Here is an 18,703-nt window from a genome sequence, read left to right as displayed (position 1 = left end):
AGACTTTCGCGGTCTATGGCAACCCACGTTATACGTCCGCCCCGATCTGTTTTATGTAACCACACCAAAGTAATCTAAGGTACTAAATGGATTTACGTATAGAATAATACGAAATGCTCTGAGACTAGGTTGCGCATTTTCCATTAGGGAACGCCTACTCTTTGAACGCCTACTCAATTCGCCATTGCACTCCTGAAACTCCTTCTAAACAACGCAATTTTTGGAAACTTTGGCAAAGGGTAAAGTTTAAAAAAACGTCCACTCTGTTCGTAACAGATTCTAGTTTTGGAAACAGAAAACTGTATTGAGATCAAATGTGTCATCGATGAGAACATTTGCAGAATGTCGGCCAAAATCCATCTCACTCCATCTTCTGCCACTTGGCTTCCGCTCACCATCATATTTGGTAGGAGGTGGAACCGTCAACCAGATACTTCAGTTACACATCTGGTGAAATATGTCTCCTTAAAATACATTTTTAATATAAAATTAACAAAATAGATACGATCTTGCTACCATGGAAAGGAAAATACCTGTATATTTGTGGAAAAATCACCATTAACTCTTTAGTCATATCCCAGTTTACCTATTTGCTTATGGTCTTGCCTACACTTAGCGAACAGTTAAAATTATATTTGGAGCGGCAAGCTAGACAAAATTCAATGGGCCTATTTATGTAATGAATATGTTCTCTCTGCTACCGGAGCGCCAAGTCTAGGTCCAAAAGTCTTAACTTTTAACTAGGCAAGTCAGTTAAGAACAAATTCTTATTTACATTGACGGCCTACCCCTGCCAAACCCGGACTACACTGGGCCAGTTGTGCGCCACCCTATGGGACACCCAAATCAAAGCTGATTGTGATACAGCCTGGAATCGAGCTAGCTGTTGGATCAGCTGAGGCATTCATGGCAGTTAGAGGAACATAAATTAGGTTACTTACATTGTGTCTACCAATGCCCCTGGTGTAATGTACATTTGCTAAAGCATTGTGATGACTCAGCGACACCATGGTAGGGATTAACTGAGCTGGACTTGGGTCATTGATAACTCATTGTCTCAACGCAGTGGTAAACCGTGGGGTGTTGGGTTGAGCGTGCAGAGATTGACACAGAGACAGGGAGGTTTTAGTAAAAAAAAAAACTTTACTAAGACAGAAAATAAATATATCAAAGAAACAACTTAGGTTTTGCTCGGTCTTCCTTCTCTCTTCACTGGTGTCAGTCTCTCTCCCTTCTCTCCAGCGGTGTGCCATCGTGCTCCTTTTATTTAGCCACCACGGCTGGTTGGCACTTTCCTCTAATTATCTCCACTTGTCGGGGTGCCCAGCTCCCGTATTCCCAGCAGAGGGAGCCAACGTCGCCCCTCTATTACCATCCGCCGGGGTAGACCTCCTGGGATACATCCCCCCCCTAGCCCTGACTGGGAGGGAGGCATGCTCAGGTCTAGGTTTGCATCCCTTCTGGATAGGGCGTTCGCATTGCCGTGCTGGGCCCCTGACCTGTCCCGACCCGACAGAATCGCTGTAAGGACAGGAACCAGCGGGTGACACGGTCATTCGTGTCCTTACCTCATGCCATCCACACGAGGGTGAACTTCCTCAAGGTGAACTTCCTCCCGAGGAGGTAATACTTGAGGGGGTACTTGAGGGTGTCGAGGGCCTTCTCGACAATTGAGTATTTCTTCTCCCTTGGGAGGAGCTTCCTGCTGACATACATGATGGGGTGCTCCTTGCCTTCCCGCTCTTGGGACAACACGGCCCCTACCCCGGTGTCAGACGCGTCTGTCTGTACCAGGAGGTTTTTTGAGAAGTCCGGGGTGACGAGTACCGGGTGCGAACATAGCGCATCCTTCAGAGCCTGGAACGCTGCCTCTCTGTCCTCCATCCATCTCACCATCTGGGGTAGTCGTGCCTTTGTTAAATCTGTGAGGGGAGAAGCTATTGCGGCAAAGTTAGGTACAAATCTACGGTAGTAGCCAGCTAACCCCAGGAATGACTTTACCTGCCTCTTGGTTGGGGGGACCGGCCATCCCCTAATGGCAGCGATATTTTTATACTTGGGGTTTCACATTTCCCCTCCCGATCTGATATCCCAGGTACTCCACTTCGGCATAGCCCAGCTTGCACTTGTGGGGGTTCAACCACGGCCTGTAACTTACACAGATGTGACTCCCAATTGTCACTGTGCACAATTATGTCATCCAGATAAGCCGCTGTGTACTCACTGTGCGGCTGCAGGACTCGGTCCATGAGTCGCTGAAATGTCCCTTTAGAGGTATATCCCCCCCCAGGATGGAGAAGGCAGTCTTCTCCGGGGAGGCCGCTGCCAGTGGCACCTGCCAGTACCCCTTTGTCAGGTCCAAGGTGTTGACGCATCTCGCCATCCCCAAGCGGTCGATCAGTTCGTCCACCCGGGGCATGGGGTAGGCATCAAACTTACTGACCTTGTTCAGACCCCGGAAGTCATTACAGAAGCGGACGGCTCCGTCCGGTTTCGGAACCAGCACTATGGGGCCACTCACTGGTGACTCCTCCAGTACCCCCATTTCTGGCTCGAGGGCAGCAAAACTATTCATTGTTTGTATCCGGTCCAGGCCTCTCGTTGGGAGTGTAGACTGCTTTGCGGGAGGCCACTGTCTTCGGCTTCCACGGCTCGTGATTTGCGACCATCGTTGATAGCCATGCTCCTCTTGCTGTGCTCCTTCAACTCCGCTATCAGCTGGGGGAGGAGAGGCAGGAGATGGCTCCCCTGGCATGATCAAGGAAGCCACCTCAAGCCTATAATCCTCGACAAGCAATCAATTGCCGCATTGGAACTCTGAGCGATCCAGTTTGTCCTGAAACAAAGCGTAGTAGATACAGCTCCTATAGCTCTGGAACCGTTAATTTATTCTCCAGACAAAGAGGGCTCCATTGGAAAACTCATCTGGGACTAACTTTGTTAGCTTGATGGCTAACTTTAGCAGCTTAGCTAGGTTAGCGGCTATTTCAAGCAGACTTTAACCTCTCTGTTAAGCTGGGATCCGGGACAAGAAATTGCGGTCCTAGCTGTTAAAAGCTACCCGCCTCACAGAATCCATGCAAAACAAGTTTGGATCAAAACAAGTTTGAATCATGGTAATATACGGTCCCATGTCGCAAGGAAATGTACACAATTCTGAAAATTTCCCAGTTCTTTCATGGCCTGCATACTCACCAGACATGTCACCCATTGAGCATGTTTGGGATGCTCTGGATCAACGTGTTTGACAGCGTGTTTCAGTTTTCGCCAATATCCAGCAACTTTGCACAGCCATCGAATAGGAGTAGGACAACATTCCACAGGCCACAATCAACAGCCTGATGAACTCTATGCGAAGGAGATGTGTCGCGCTGCATGAGGCAAATGGTGGTCACACCAGATACTGACTGGTTTTCTGAATCAAGCCCCTAATTTTATTTTAAGGTATCTGTGACCAACAGATGCATATCTGTATTCCCAGTCATGTGAAATCTTTAGATTAGGGCCTAATTTATTCATTTAAATTGACTGATTTCCTTATATGAACTGTAACTCAGTAAAATTGTTGCATGTTGCGTCTATATTTTTGTTCAGTATATATATATATATATATATATATATTTCAATTCAAGGGGCTTTATTGGCATGGGAAACAAATGTTAACATTACCAAAGCAAGTGATTATATATATATTCAATTCAAGGGGCTTTATTGGCATGGGAAACAAATGTTAACATTGCCAAAGCAAGTGATGAATGTAACAGTTTTTCTTTTATATTATTTTACATTGCTGTTTTGTTTCACATTTTATTCGATTGTTGCATTACTGTGATCTGGGCACCCTTGAGAATGAGACCCTTGTCTCAATGGGTTTTCCCTGATTAAATAAATAATAAATACAAATACATTACTGGAACAAATTGTCACGACCTTGATTACTGTTGTGGTTCAATTACTAATGTATGTATGTATTGTATTTACCAAATTGTTCACAAAAAAAGACAGTGACAGTAAACTACAGACAAGGAATTGATGGAACTTGATATTTTGTTACTTGCTGTCTGTAAACCAAGACCTTGGGTCCGCGTCCTTTATGACAAGAACTCCAGTTGGTCAGTTGGCCTGTTATTTATTATAATCAACCAATAATAGTATCATAAAGTTATAGTACAAGCCCAGTCTAAACAATGTCTCAATGCCCATTGGTTCATAAAAATTATCCAACAACCCATAGGTCAAGAAATAAATATTTTATCCCGCCCACTCACTCCGCCAGGAACGCGGTTACTCAAGACTAGAGTGGAGATTTGGGAAACACATTTTCCTTGGATGTCGACAAAGTTAGTCTCGTAAGTATTTTTATTTATCAAATTCGATCCACAAACTTTGCTATGACTTACCTTTCGCTAGACTCGATGTTAACTGTCTACTTTCAAAACGCCTTGGTTAACAAGAAGTTTCGTTAACTAAACTAACAATTTACTGTATATAGCTAACGTTAGCCAACCAACTAACATAACTATACTTGCTTAATTACTAAAGACTCAGAGGGGTATGTCAGGAGATTCAGTGGTTCAAAACCTAGTTAAGTTTTTCGTCACGCAGTGGATATTTCCAGAAATGTATGGCTTTCGTCCCGAACTTAAGCCAGACCAGGCTTAGTTACACACAGCAACTTGCTAGCAGTAGTTTGCAAGTCAGAAAGGCCGGTGAGTTGTCTAACGTAGCACTAGCCCGATCATGACTCCTTTCCATTATATTACACATGTCGTTGGATGAAGGCGTCTTCTGTAAGGGAGAGTTTTGGTAAGAGCCCCGACGCTCAATCTGAACATTATTTACAGGCGTCGCTTTATGGTTTTGGAATCATAAGGACCTACGCCACCATGATATAATACAATAAGCCCGTGACAACAACAAGACAAGCCACACACTGGCCGAATAAATTCAACTACACATACGTTTGTTTCGTCACACAACCGGAGAGCAACATCTGTCCAGTGACATCCACAAAGCAAATATTGCATGCAACAAACCTGCAGCATGGTCAAACAAGTTAAATGTTTTCGACAGTTTACTAAACAACTACTGATTTAGAACCCACAGAGTTACCGCAAGTCAGCAAGAAGACAACAGGAGCACTGCCTCCACTATTCCAGCACAATTTCAACTTAAACATCAACAAGGCTATATATGTTTAGTTTAATACAATGAAAACAAATTTAAAGATACAAAAAAACGATTTAGTCCAATCAGTTGCTAAATATAATGTGTGTGTTGCATGCGCAAATACCACCCTCTTCTCTTTCATGTTGGCAAAGCGGTCTATAGCTCTGTCAGACATTATGCTTTTCGTTTTTGTTTTCATAGGCTACCTAGGCTAGCAAGCATTTTAGTTAACTTCCTCTCATGTGCAAAAATGAACCAGATAAATTCGCTAGCTAGTTAACGTGAGCCTACTAGGTTACATCTAGGCACAATATATGCATTTATGGTTGGTTCAGAATCATTGGCCTGTACAGAGAATTAAGTCAACCACGATCCAAATCCATATCTCCATCCATGGTTTTAAGAAAGTGCAGTTTTAGCATGCTAGTTACACGTTTGTCTGACTGATGACATTTTGCGAAAGCCGGGTGTACACTACACAATTTTGGCCATGATTTAGCTGTCTCGGACAAGTTTTTGAGATTGGAGACAAAATCCCCATGTCTTTGCCTATTCAGGTCTTGTGGCCATCACCGACGCTCTTTTAATCTCGTCTTTTAGCAGTCCCAGACGTCCCTATATTTTCAAACAGGTTTGATTTTATCTGCATAAAATCTGCAATGTTCTTGTAGTGTGAGATGTGCAACGCCAAATTGATCAGCAATAGCCAGTGAGAGCTTGCCAGTGAAATGACGTTTTGCATCCCCCAGAATGTGTAGACCCTCAAGCAGGAGCGACAGCTACTAGTATGCGTTTGTACTTCCCTTCAACAAAAGCAAGTGCCAAATCGTTACAGCTCTGAGGTTCACAAGCAATGTTATTGTCATTTTCCAAATGTTGGCTAGATATTTAAACTCAGTATGCTACTTAAATCGAATCACATGATAGTTTTTGTGAGACAGCATGGTATCGAAAATCTTCATGACCAAGTGAAGAATCTTGTCGTTTGTGACTACCGTCTCACATCGTTTAATGTGCACACCACTACGTTGGCAACACACTAAAGGAAAGATGGACGTTTAATGTGCACACCACTACGTTGGCAACACACTAAAGGAAAGACGGACGTTTAATGTGCACACCACTACATTGGCAACACACTAAAGGAAAGACGGACGTTTAATGTGCACACCACTACGTTGGCAACACACTAAAGGAAAGACGGACGTTTAATGGGAGACGCTCAGTGATGGGGTTTTGAAAGTCGTGCAGTGTCCACCCAGCTTTAGAATGTGATTTGATTGGTTTGAAGCCAAATCCAAACTGGCATCCCTTGGGGGGTATTTTGCTGCACCAGGACAAACCCCAGTTGAGCTCAGCTCAATGCTGTTTGGCTAATATTTGGAAGTAGGGAGAACGTGTATTTAATGGCTTAGACAATGGCTGAAGAATGTATTTACAGTGCTGAATAACAACTTAAACATAGACTTACTCCTAAAAACAGCAGCTCTTTACTGTATTCGTTGAGTCTCTCTCTAGTCATGGTTTTGAAATCTCACATCAACACCCTATGTGCTTTAATAAAATCAACTATACTGCCGCACCGGCAGTCATGCTTCATGACCACAGTAAAATGTTATGACTGTTGACTCAGAGTAATCTCCTCATGCACTCTGGACATGTTAGTAGTACCCTACTCATTAACTATCATCAGGCCACTAATGGCCTGGTACTCAGGGCTCTATTGTCCCTCTAACCACTGTGGATTCAATGCCAATGTAATCAAAAATCACATCAAACACTTATCGTCAAAACAGTTTCTTTTAAAACTCACGTCACAGTGATGGATTAGTTTGAAAAAAGAAGTTAATCAGTAGGTGTGAAACTGAGTAGAAACATGGTCATTGTGGATGTTTCAAAACCTAACACAACGAAATGGACAGCGATTTCAAAGGTGATGATTCATTCAAAACGCCTATATGCATATTAGGGATTATCCATAGTCCTATATGTGAGCCCAAGTCGAAAAATATATATTTATATTTATTTCTTTCCTACTGCTCAAAAAAATAAAAATATTGGTTGACCAACCGCCTATTGACCGAACAGTCAACTAATTGGGGTCGGTCCTAAAATAATTAAATTTGGCCTATATTAAGGACATTATCTATTTAATTGTATTTACGGATAGCCGGGGGCACACTCCAACACAAATGCTTTGTTTGTAAATTATGTTTAAGTCTGCCAGATCAGTGGCAGTACACAGCAAATTGGCCAGTGTTTCAGTGTAACATTTCTAGTGTTAATTCAGGATTCAATTCACTCTAAGAGTGAAATTTACACTCAATGGTGTATTAGAACCCTCAGTGTTGGTGTTAATAACCAGAGTTATAAAATATTATTTGTCACATGCGCTGAATACAACAGGTGTCGTAGACCTTACCGTTTAAGGCTTACTTACAAACCCACTAACCAACAATGTGGTTTTAAGAAAATATTTACTAAATAAAGAAAAAAGTAGCACAATAAAATACAATGAGGTTATTTACAGGGTGTACCGGTACCGAGTCATTGTGCGGGGGTAAAGCTTAGTTGAGGTAATTTGTGCATGTAGGTGGAGGTAAAGTGACTATGCATAGATAATAAACAGTGAGTAGCAGCAGTGTAAAAACAAAGGGGTGGTGGGGGTGTCAATGCAAATAGTTTGGGTGGCCATTTGATTAATTGTCCAGCAGTCTTATGGCTTGGGGGTAGAAGCGGTTTTGCACATTGGATAGTAAAACAGTCCCATCAATCACGCCGATCGTTATCATATTTCCCAACTGCAAGTAGGTTTATTTTTTTAAAGATTGTTTTAATGCTTTTGCATGTACATTGATTAATCTATTAAACTTATGCTACACAAACATAACAAATGGTTTTAAACTAATCCAATCAGTTAGTTAGATTTATTGCACCCCTTACTGAAATGGTGGTTCCAGTTTAAATGGTTTAGGTCGTCTACTTATCAACTTTCCTAACCCTGAACGTCATTCTGAATGCAGGTTATGGGTGAATAAAAATTCAAACTGTTGGATAGCCTAACGCTGGCTTGATTCCAAAAGGAAATGTATATCACTTTGCAAACCAGGATATTGTGACTTGTGGGCATGATGTGGTCTGTAAACCAGGAGTTTCCTAGCACCACTGTGTTAGGGTAAAACTAGTCCATCAAATTAAGGCCTTATGTGATGTGTGTATTGTCAAAGAGTTTAATTTGAATGATGGAATTCACCTAGGTACTCCCTTGGTGAAAGCCACAGGCCTTTTTAAAAGGAAGGATTTCAATAACCATGTCTCTGTCACTAACAAATATAGTCATGGGTGGTAATAAAAATGACCTCAAAGAAAAGGCACCCTGGGAAATCTGCAAATTATGCTTTGCACCACCCAGTGAACACCCATACAGTCAACACCTCAGGTGTTCATTTTAGTCGAGTTTACTCTAAATGAAGTGTTCTGTTTTACACTGTAGGGGTTGCGCATTACTCTACAATAGAGTTAATTTGAATAAGTTAATTTGAACACTAATAGTTGAATGGGGAACACTGCAACAGAGTTAAATCTTTAGCACTTTAAAAAGTGTTATTTTAACACCAGTTCAGTGGGATTCATATGTTCACTGAAAATAGTGTACTTTTTAAAACTGTTAGAGTTGAAATGTACACCATTGATTTCACTGTGTAGGGATGACCAGGAATGCTCTCTTGATGAGTGTGAATTTGTCATTTTTCCTGTCCTACTAATCATTAAAAATGTACTTTTGGGCGTCAGGTGAAATGTATGGAGGGAGGGGGGGGGGCTTGAGAGCTTTCAGACAGGGTCCCTAAAAAAGGCAGGGAATAAAACTAGCTGAGAACTCAACTTCACCATATATACACTGAACAAAAGTATAAACACAACATGCAACAATTTTAAAGATGTTACTGAGTTACAGTTCATATGAGAATCAGTCAATTGAAATAAATATTCTAGCAGTTCTTCTTTCTAAGTAAGGGTGTGGCTTAGAAAACCAGTCCGTATCTGGTGTGACCACCATTTACCTCATGTGAGACAAATCTTCTTGGCATAGAGTTGATCAGGCTGTTGATTGTGGAATGTTGTCGGACTCCTCTTCAATGGCTCTGTGAAGTTGCTGGATATTGGGGGGAACTGGAACACGCTGTCGTACACGTTGATCCAGAGCATCCCAAACATTCTCAGTGGGTAACATGTCTGGTGAGTATGCAGGCCATGGAATAACTGGGACATTTTCAGCTTCCAGGAGTTGTGTACAGATTCTTGTGGCATGGGGCCGTGCATTATCATGCTGAAACATGAGGTGATGGTGGTGGATGACTGGCATGACAATGGGCCTCAGGATCTCATCACGATATCGCTGTACATTCAAATTGCCATCGATTTAAGATGCAATTGTGTTCGTTTATAGCTTATGCCTGCCCATACCTTAACCCCACTACCACCATGGGGCATTTGACATAAGTGAACCGCTCGCCCACAGAAGTCAGTTACGACGCCAAACTCGTCAGGTCAATACCCTGGTGAGGACGACGAGCGCGCAGATAAGCTTCCCTGAGACGGTTTATGCAGAAATTCTTCAGTTGCGCAAACTCACATTTTCATCTGGTGGCTGGTCTCAGACGATCCCGCAGATGAAGAAGCCGGATGTGGAGGTCCTGGGCTGGTGTGGTTGTGAGGCCAGTTGGATGTACTGCCAAATTCTCTAAAACAACTGAGGCAGCTAATGGTAGAAATGAACATTTTAATTCTCAAGCAACAGCTCTGGTGGACATTCCTGCAGTCTGCATGCCAATTGCATGCTTCCTCAACTTGAGACATCTGTGGCATTGTGTTGTGTGAAAATTGTTTTCACATTTTAGTGGCCTTTTCTTGTCCCCAGAACAAGGTGCACCTGTGTAATGATCATTCTGTTTAATCAGCTTCTTGATATGCCACAACTGTCAGGTGGATGGATTATCTTGGCAAAGGAAAAATGCTCAATAACAGGGATGTAAACAAAATTGTGCTCAATTTGAGAGAAATAAGCTTTTTTTGCATATCAAACATTTCTGGGATCTTTTATTTCAGCTCATGAAACATGGGACCAGCACTTCACATGTTGAGTTTGTTTTTGTTCTGTATAGTGTGAATACAAAGAGAAGTCCAAAGTGATGGCTAGGATAAAAACAAACACATTTAGAATATCAGGAGCAAGGCCAAAATATCACAATGCTGACTACAGGTATTTCTACCCCTGTTTGTCTTCCTGTTTCCCCCAGACTACCTCACAAAGAAGATGCTTTCTTGTGTACAACTGCTTCTGTGAAAACACATCGATAGAATGAGTAAAGAAAGTCCAAGAATAGAAATGGACCTGGTAAGTGCTTTAACTTTCCCCCATACCATGGAGTACAGTCATGATCAGACCAGATATGATTTACCTAAAGGTCGGCAGTTGGCGATATTGAGTCGTTTTCATTTGATCATCCAAACGCATTGTATGCACCGGCAATACATTCATATCCCTTGTGAACCGTTTCGTACTTATATCATTCTCCATTCAGGCTGCATAGGCTTCGATTTCCTCCTGGACTTTATTTAATGGTGAAAGTGGCGAGAAACAGGACAAATATGTGTACCACCAGCATGGTAGAGTGGCTAAATGCTAATCCTGGATGTTGTGTTCAGCCAATCAGGTTGCAGCAATCTGTTTTTTCACCTCTAACCTAAGGCAGTGCTGTATCGCATTAGTGAAAACCAAGATTTCTCAGGGTAGGTCTGCTGGTTTTGACTAGCAGGAGTGACTTTTCTTAGCAGGTTAGAAGAAATTATGCAGCAGGTTTGGATAATTAATGTGGCAGGTTAGGATAATTGTTAAGATTAGGAAAAGGCTTAGTTTGCTAAAATTGTTCCTGAAGCAACTCAAACATATTTAGCTACAACCAAGTCTGCCCTGAGTACAGTCTTGGTTTTCGTCAATGTGATGCCGCTAATAGTTTCGACCTGGTTGGCTGAACGCAATACACAACATCCAGGATTAGCATTTAGCCAATTTAGCATGGTGGTGGGAAATGGTGTTTTCGTAAAGGTATGCATATTTTTCTATTTAAAATAAAATTACAGCTTCTCGCCATTAAATAAAGTTAAGGAGGAAATCGAAACCAGACGGTGTAGCAACTACAGTATGTATACCCAGAAGTAGAGGAGGACTGAATGGCATTTCCACTATACTGCACTTCTACTATACTGTCTTATAAGGCATGATTTAATTGTGATGTTCCGATTATCTTGATTCTAGTACTTAACCAAAGACCTGTGTGTTTATTTTGACAGGCCTTTGGCTTTTCAGGCAAGGCGTATGGCTCCTCAAGGAGTATTGTGAGAAGAATAGCCACCAATCTTCCCCTTAAACCATGCCCCAGGGTCCATTTTCAGGTAAAACTGTTTCTGCGACAGAGGAGGCAGGCATATAACATGTCCGCAGCCATACTTTGACGGAGTATGATCTGTGTGGGACATTGTTTCCATGTGACTTTGTTTCCGTGTCTGTCACTGTTTCTGTGTCACTGCTCTTTACCTTGTGCTCAAGTGTCACGTTATCTTGGCGTTCTCTGGCCTGATGTATTCGGATCTAATCACCCTCATCTTGGCATTCTCTGGCCTGACGTATTTTGTCAAGTCACCCTCATCAAGAGTGTTTGCCAGCTTGTTCATTTGTTTTGATGCTTCAACACTAAACAGAATAGGAAACGTCATGAGACCAATAACATGGACCTAGGTGCTGGTTTAATGTTTAGGGAAGTTAGGCTATGTTGCTCCTCATTGGTAATAAAATATCAAGGTGCCTTTTTAATGTTTAGATTTAAAGTCTGATCCCAATTGTATTTTTCTTTTTTTGCATTAGAAAGTTCCAGTTACACAGAACACAACAGTTAATTTAGATAGTCATGTTATCATTGCCCTGCTCAGTCTTTACATTCGTCTTTCCTGTCATTACTGTTTTTTCTTCTCTCCCTCCCTTTAGCTGTCCTTCCTTTCTGTGAGGAATGCAGTATGTCTGTTTTAGGTCAATTCATTAGGCAACCTACAACAGTAACTTTGTACTGTTGACTAATGTCCCCCCCCCCCCCCATTTGCTGCTATAACAGTTACACTCCACTCTTCTGGGAAGGCTTTCCACTAGATGATGGAACATTGCTGCAGAGACTTGCTTCCATTCAGCCACAAGAATATTAGTGAGGTTGGGCCTGGTTCTCAGTCAGTGTTCCAATTCATTCCAAAGTTGTTTGATGGGCTTGAGGTCAGGACTCTGTTGCAAGCCAGTCAAGTTCTTCCACACCAATCTCGACAAACCATTTCTGTATGGACCTCGCTTTGTGCAGGGGGCATTGTCATGCTAAAACTGGATAGGGCCTTTCCCCAAACTGTTGCCACAAAGCTGGAAGCACAGAATTGTCTAGAATGGCATTGTATGCTTTAGCTTTAAGATTTCCCTTCACTGGAACTAAGGGGCCTAGCCCGATCTGTGAAAAATAGCCCCAGACCATTATTCCTCCTCCGCCAAACCCAGATTTGTCTGTCGGACTTCCAGATTGTGAAGCAGGATTCATCATTCCAGAGAATGTGTTTCCACTGCTTCAGAGTCCAATGGCAGCACTTGGCATTGCACATAGTGATCTTAGGCTGGTGTGCGGCTGCTTGGCCATGCACACCCATTTCATGAAGCTCCCTACGAACTGTTCTTGTGTTGACGTTGCTTCCTGGGGCAGTTTGGAACTCTGTAGTGAGTTTTCTAAAGAGGACAGATGATTTTTACACGCTTCAGTACTTGGTGATCCCGTTCTGTGAGCTTGTGTGGCCTACCACTTTGTGGCTAAGCCGTTGTTTATCCTAGATGTTTGCATTTCACATTGACGGCACTTGACCAGGGCAGAAATGTAATGAACTGACTTGTTGAAAAGGTGGCACCCTATGAGGTGCCCTGTTGAAAGTCCCTGAACTCTTCAGTAAGTCCATTCTACTATCAATGTTTGTCTATGGAGATTGCATGCGTGTGTGCTTTATTTTATACACTTGTCAGCAACAGGTGTGGCTGAAATAACTTTAGAGGTAGGTAGATTACTGTACCAAACATTTTGCCTCAATTCCCAGCACCGTTGAAGTTCTTGACACTCAAAAAAGTGCGCCTGACACCTACCATACCCCGTTCAAAGGCACTTCAATCTTTTGTCTTGCCCATTCACCCTCAGAACAGCGTCAATTTGTCGAAGCATGGATGCTATAAGGTGTCAAGCGTCCCACAGGGATGCTGGCCCATGTTCACTCCAATGCTTCCTATAGTTGTCAAGTTGGCTTGATGTCCTTTGATTAGTGGACCGTTCTTGATACATACGGGAAACTGTTGTGTGAAAAACCCAGCAGCGTTGCAGTTCTTGACACACTCAAACTGATGCGCCTGACACCTACCATACCACGTTCAAAGTCACTGAAGTCTTTTGTCTTCCAAATTCACCCTCTGAATGGCACACAAACACAATCCATGTCTCGATTATCTTAAAAATTGATTGGCCTAAAAATCCTTCTTTAACCTGTCTCCTCCCCTTCATCTACACTTAATGAAGTGGGTTTAACAGGTGATGTCAGTAAGGGGTCGTAGACTGACCAGGTCAAAGCTATTGTGGAAAGAGCAGGTGTCCTTAATGTTTTGTATACTCAGTGTGTGTAGGTTTAGTTAGATCACCGCTGATAAATAAATATAGGTGAAACACTGGTCCTCTTGGACTGTCCCCTGAAAGGTATCTGTCTTTTTCTATGACTTTAAGCTCATGTTGACAGACAGCATACGAATAGACCTCGACGGGTTGTTGACAGACTGCATAATTAAGAATGGACCGATGGCATCAAAAATGGTTTACTTCAGTTGCTGTCATGTGCTCCATTTCTAAAAGTCAACCGTAGCCAATCAAATGTCTGTCAGGGTAGGTTTCCAATAGTGTGAATGAAGTTTGAGTCATGAAAAGAGAATACCTCACGTGGTTAAATAGACAGAATGTTTAGGTGTATTAATTAACATGGCTGCCCTGTGTCTCAGCTCGATCCTTACACTGAGGACAGTAGTGTCCTGAATAGCGCCGGGAGACGGAATGGACTGCTGCCCTCTCTGGCTGATGTCTGCTGGATCGACGAGGAGGAGAAAAATGACTGGTTTGGATTTGGGAGACTGAGGTAAGAAAAGAGAGGGCGTTAGCACAGGCAGCCTTTCTCAAGCCGTGATGTTGCCCCTGTTTGTTGACCCACACTGTGCTTATTAGGGAGTTCCTTTGCGCTTGTTAACTTTCCATGTGTGTATTACTCCATGAATCTCTTTCCTGCTTTCTAATATGGTGCTTGTATACCATCGGTCCCATTCAGGTCAGAGGCACCGTCAGGGCTCATGTTTCGTTCTCACCCGCCTCAGCCCAAACAACAACCTTTGCCCAGACGGAGGTCATTACCCAGGCTGTACAAGGCCGAGCCGGAGCCCCAGGGTCAGACCTGCAGCAACGATGAGGCCATCCAGAAGATCAGTGCTCTAGAGACAGAGCTGGCTAAACTCAGAGCCCAGATCGCACAGATAGTACTGACCCAGGAGCAGAACGCACTTACACCAGGTACGAGAGAGAGACCTCAGAACACACACACACACTAAAAGGTAAAGAAGAATCCTCAAAACAGAACTGTATCTCAGCCCCTTCCTTTGTTGGGTAAGAGTTTTTTTTTTTTCACTGTAATGATGTATATCTGCCTGATGGCAGCTTTTCATGGAATAATTGTCAGACTAATCTGTACATTTCTTATCCCCAGGAGGTCCTCCCGCCCCAGGTGGCCCTCCTCCACCCTGCGTCTCTCCGCCTCCCCCGCCGCCTCCTCCCCCTCCACCCCCACTCATGGGGCTCCAGCAGAGCTTCTCAGTCATTGACCTCATCCAGGAGCGCCGTGGGAAGAAGACTGAGGGCCAGACACTGCTGGACCAGGGGCCCAAACAGGCAGAGTTTCCCAATATGCTGGACGTGCTCAAAGACATTGGCAAAGTCAAGCTGCGCCCCGCCAAGAGGTAGGCACCGTGTTCATGGTCTGACTTCTACATTACAGAAGATGGACACAACTCTCTTGTTTTATTAACTGAAACCTGTACTGATTTTTCCTTAATCCCTGTGTGTTCCTGTCCAGACGGCCAGAGGAGAGCCAAGCCAAACCAAGAGAGCCCACAGACGCTGCGTCTCTTATCGCTAATGCCCTGAAGCGCAAGTTCGCCCATCGCTATCGCCACAACAGCAGTGAGGACAAGGAGTTTGACTTCCCAGCCTCTGAACTGAAACCTTTCTGTTCTGAATTCCCCAAGACCAACAAGAAAGTAGAGATTCCCCTGGTAAGAGCAAAACGGATACTACATTACTCTCTGTTAGGAATCCTCCTTTAGGGCCTTATCATTTCCCATCTACACTGTATGATTGTGCAACAACAAAGATGTGTGTCTGGGTTGTCAGTTGCTTACCTTTTTCTGTCCTCTAGGTAAGGCAGTCCCGGTTGAAAACCCCAGCACCTGTAGTGAAACCACGCCCAGACACCCCCCTGGTAAGAGAAGTGCAAGCATGACAAACCTTTTTGGTTTATAAAGGTTTCTAATCTAATATTTGATACGTTTGGAAACTCATTTGCTTCTCGGTCTCTTTTCCCATCCTCTAGTTTGGGCAGCACATGTTGAAATCTACTGGCAAGAGAAATCTCCTCTGAGCACCCACAGAGATGGGATGGAATTCTGGACTTGTTCAGAGTTCTGGACCTTCAGACAGTCGTGGACACTAAGTGCCTTATGAAGCGGTTTGTCAGCGGTCTCTGGATGGACACATGGTTTCTGACTAGATATTCAGTTCATCTGCTCTCCATTCCTGCTCACCAACAGTGTTGCATTGCCTCAGTCTTCTTCAGTTCTTGCACTTTGATAACATACAGGATCCTTTTTTGTGTGTACCACTTCGATTTTAACTTGTTTTAATCAAATGTCTATTTTTGTTTCTTAAGTGACGCCAGTTTCAAAGTCTTTGATCTTAAAGGTCAAACTTTGCTGTACAGATTTGCTGTACATTATTTTTTGTTATCATAACTAAATTCCAATATGAGGCACACCAGTGTTTTATGTTCTGCATACACACTGACACTACAGACTCCTAACATTCCTCTCAGCTGACAACTGTTCATAACTACATTTATATATGGGAATGAACCTTCTCTGAATCACAGATGGAAAGGTGTATCCTTTTTGCATGCCCTTTTCAAGGCAGTTGTATTTCTCTTTGCCTCACTGGGTATTTGCTGTGTACTGCTTGCTGTGGGTAGAGAGAAATGTAAGCAGAGGAGAGGGAACACTTTGTCATTTGGTCCCTCTTGTAGAGTATTGAGCCATTGACTAGAATGCAATTTACAAAAACAGTCTAATTTCTGATTTCTAGATCTCTTATTTATGTTTTGTTTTGAACTGAATTTAGTTAATACTTGATACAAATAATGAAGTTGTAGCTGTTATCAATGCTATCAAAGCATGTATGGTTGAGATGTAATTGTATTTATGTTTCGTTTTAGACTGGCTCTCTTTTAGCTTTTTTGAGTTGAACTGGGACCAGTTCTGTTTCTGGAAACACTGTTACCATACAGTACCTCAGTATGAAGACTGGACCAAATGAATCTATGGTGACAGTGTTGTCTTAATGCAGTCTGGGAGGAACAAGGTTAGTGTTGAACTAAAGCTTAACACTGGGGTCTACCAGTCATTTTAACTACAACTTACCAATGCTGGGCATGATTATTATTTTTGTTCCATTGTGTTCCTGATCTGGCATTATCATTCAGTTGTATTTTGTTATGGTTAGAAGCCAAATGGTATCCGGGGAGGTAGTGCTACTTGATGACAAGCTGAGTATCCATCTGTTTATATCCAGATGCCTTGATGCTAACAATATTTCATACCATAACCACTGTTCCTCTTGGATATATTCTGTTGGTCGTTAAGAATTTCATACTTCATATTTTTTGTGGAATAACAAAGGTGTTCTCTGCACACCTTGACACAGACATGGCATGACCAATATGACTATTTAGGGGGGAAACATTTCAGATAAATCTAACACTAAGACAATCAATGACCGGTGTGTTTATCATTGACATACTGTATGTGCTGTACCGATATCTATTTCCTGCTCAGTGTGTTTAAGCTTTGAACTTGAACTGCATGGTGGGAGAACATGGACAACTCAACTGTCAGTGATACTTGATGTAAAACACCATCTGTGTTGTGAAATGTCTTCCATACTTGAAAGAAAATTCATGAATAAAACCAAAATGATACTTGTGTGCATTGAATGTTTGTCCAATCAATGTCACCTCAAGATACGTCTTGGGTAAATAAAGTGGACTGTTTCCACATTGCCTGAGCTAGAGTTCGACCGATTAATCGGAATGGCCGATTTCAAGTTTTCATAACAATCGGAAATCGGTATATTTGGAAACCAATTTGGCCAAATTATTTGTTTACACCTTTTAACTAGGCAAGTCAGTTAAGAACACATTCTTATTTTCAATGACAGCCTAGGAACGGTGGGTTAACTGCCTTGTTCAGGGGCTCGGGGGAATCAATCTTGCAACCTTACAGTTAACTAGTCCAACGCTCTAACCACCTGATTACATTGCACTCCACGAGGAGACTGCCTGTTACGCGAATGCAGTAAGCCAAGGTAAATTGCTAGCTAGCATTAAACTTATCTTGTAAAAAACAATCACTAGTTAACTACACATGGTTGATATTACTAGTTTATCTAGCATGTCCTGCGTATCGTTGCTCCAATGTGTACCTAACCATAAACATCAATGCCTTTCTTAAAATCAATACACAAGTATACATTTTTAAAGCTGCATATTTGGCTAAAAGAAATCCAGGTTTGCAGGCAATATTAAGGAGGTGAAATTGTGTCACTTGCGTTTATTGCATGCAGAGTCAGTGTATATGCAACAGTTTGGGCTGTCTAATTTGCCAGAATTTTATGTAATTATGACATAACATTGAAGGTTGTGCAATGTAACAGGAATATTTAGACTGATGGATGCCACCCATTCGATAAAATACTGAACGGTTCCGTATAACTTTTGTTTTCAAGATAGTTTCCGGATTCGACCTTATTAATGACCTACTGCTCATATTTCTGTGTGTTATGTTATAACGAAGTCAATGATTTGACTGAGCGGTGGTAGGCAGCAGCAGACTCGTAAGCATTCATTCAAACAGCACTTTCGTGCGTTTGCCAGCAGCTGTTTATGACTTTAAGCCTATCAACTCCCGAGATAAGGCTGGTGTAAAGATGTGATGTGAAATGGCTAGCTAGTTAGTGGCGTGAGCGCTAATAGCGTTTCGAACGTCACTCGCGCTGAGACTTGGAGTCGTTGTTCCCCTTGCTCTGCTAGGGCCGTGGCTTTTGTGGAGCAATGG

The 18,703-nt window shown here is 42.6% G+C and overlaps 1 protein-coding gene across 1 annotated transcript; it reads left to right on the top strand.

Moving 5' to 3' along the window:
- The first annotated feature begins 4,244 nt into the window (after positions 1-4,244).
- On the top strand, positions 4,245-17,568 carry LOC115104936 (mitochondrial fission regulator 1-like). The gene is made up of 9 exons (XM_029626363.2): positions 4,245-4,349; positions 10,467-10,564; positions 11,521-11,622; positions 14,279-14,412; positions 14,599-14,837; positions 15,031-15,280; positions 15,397-15,595; positions 15,739-15,801; positions 15,913-17,568. The coding sequence occupies exons 2-9, from the start codon at positions 10,529-10,531 to the stop codon at positions 15,958-15,960; spliced, it is 1,071 nt and encodes a 356-aa protein (XP_029482223.2). The 5' UTR covers positions 4,245-4,349; positions 10,467-10,528; the 3' UTR covers positions 15,961-17,568.
- The last annotated feature ends 1,135 nt before the right edge of the window (positions 17,569-18,703 follow it).

The sequence above is a fragment of the Oncorhynchus nerka genome, linkage group LG22, assembly GCF_034236695.1.
Source record: "Oncorhynchus nerka isolate Pitt River linkage group LG22, Oner_Uvic_2.0, whole genome shotgun sequence".
NCBI classification, from domain to species: domain Eukaryota; kingdom Metazoa; phylum Chordata; class Actinopteri; order Salmoniformes; family Salmonidae; genus Oncorhynchus; species Oncorhynchus nerka.
The sequence above is the reverse complement of the archived record's forward strand: the minus strand, read 5'-3'. Positions and strand labels throughout refer to the sequence as shown.

Excerpts from the sequence above, each read along its gene's own strand:
- LOC115104936 (XM_029626363.2), top strand. The coding sequence starts at position 10,529 with ATGAGTAAAGAAAGTCCAAGAATAGAAATGGACCTG. Across the intron at positions 10,565-11,520 it reads CAAGAATAGAAATGGACCTG|GCCTTTGGCTTTTCAGGCAA; the intron begins GTAAGTGCTTTA and ends TTATTTTGACAG. Across the intron at positions 14,838-15,030 it reads GCAGAACGCACTTACACCAG|GAGGTCCTCCCGCCCCAGGT; the intron begins GTACGAGAGAGA and ends TCTTATCCCCAG.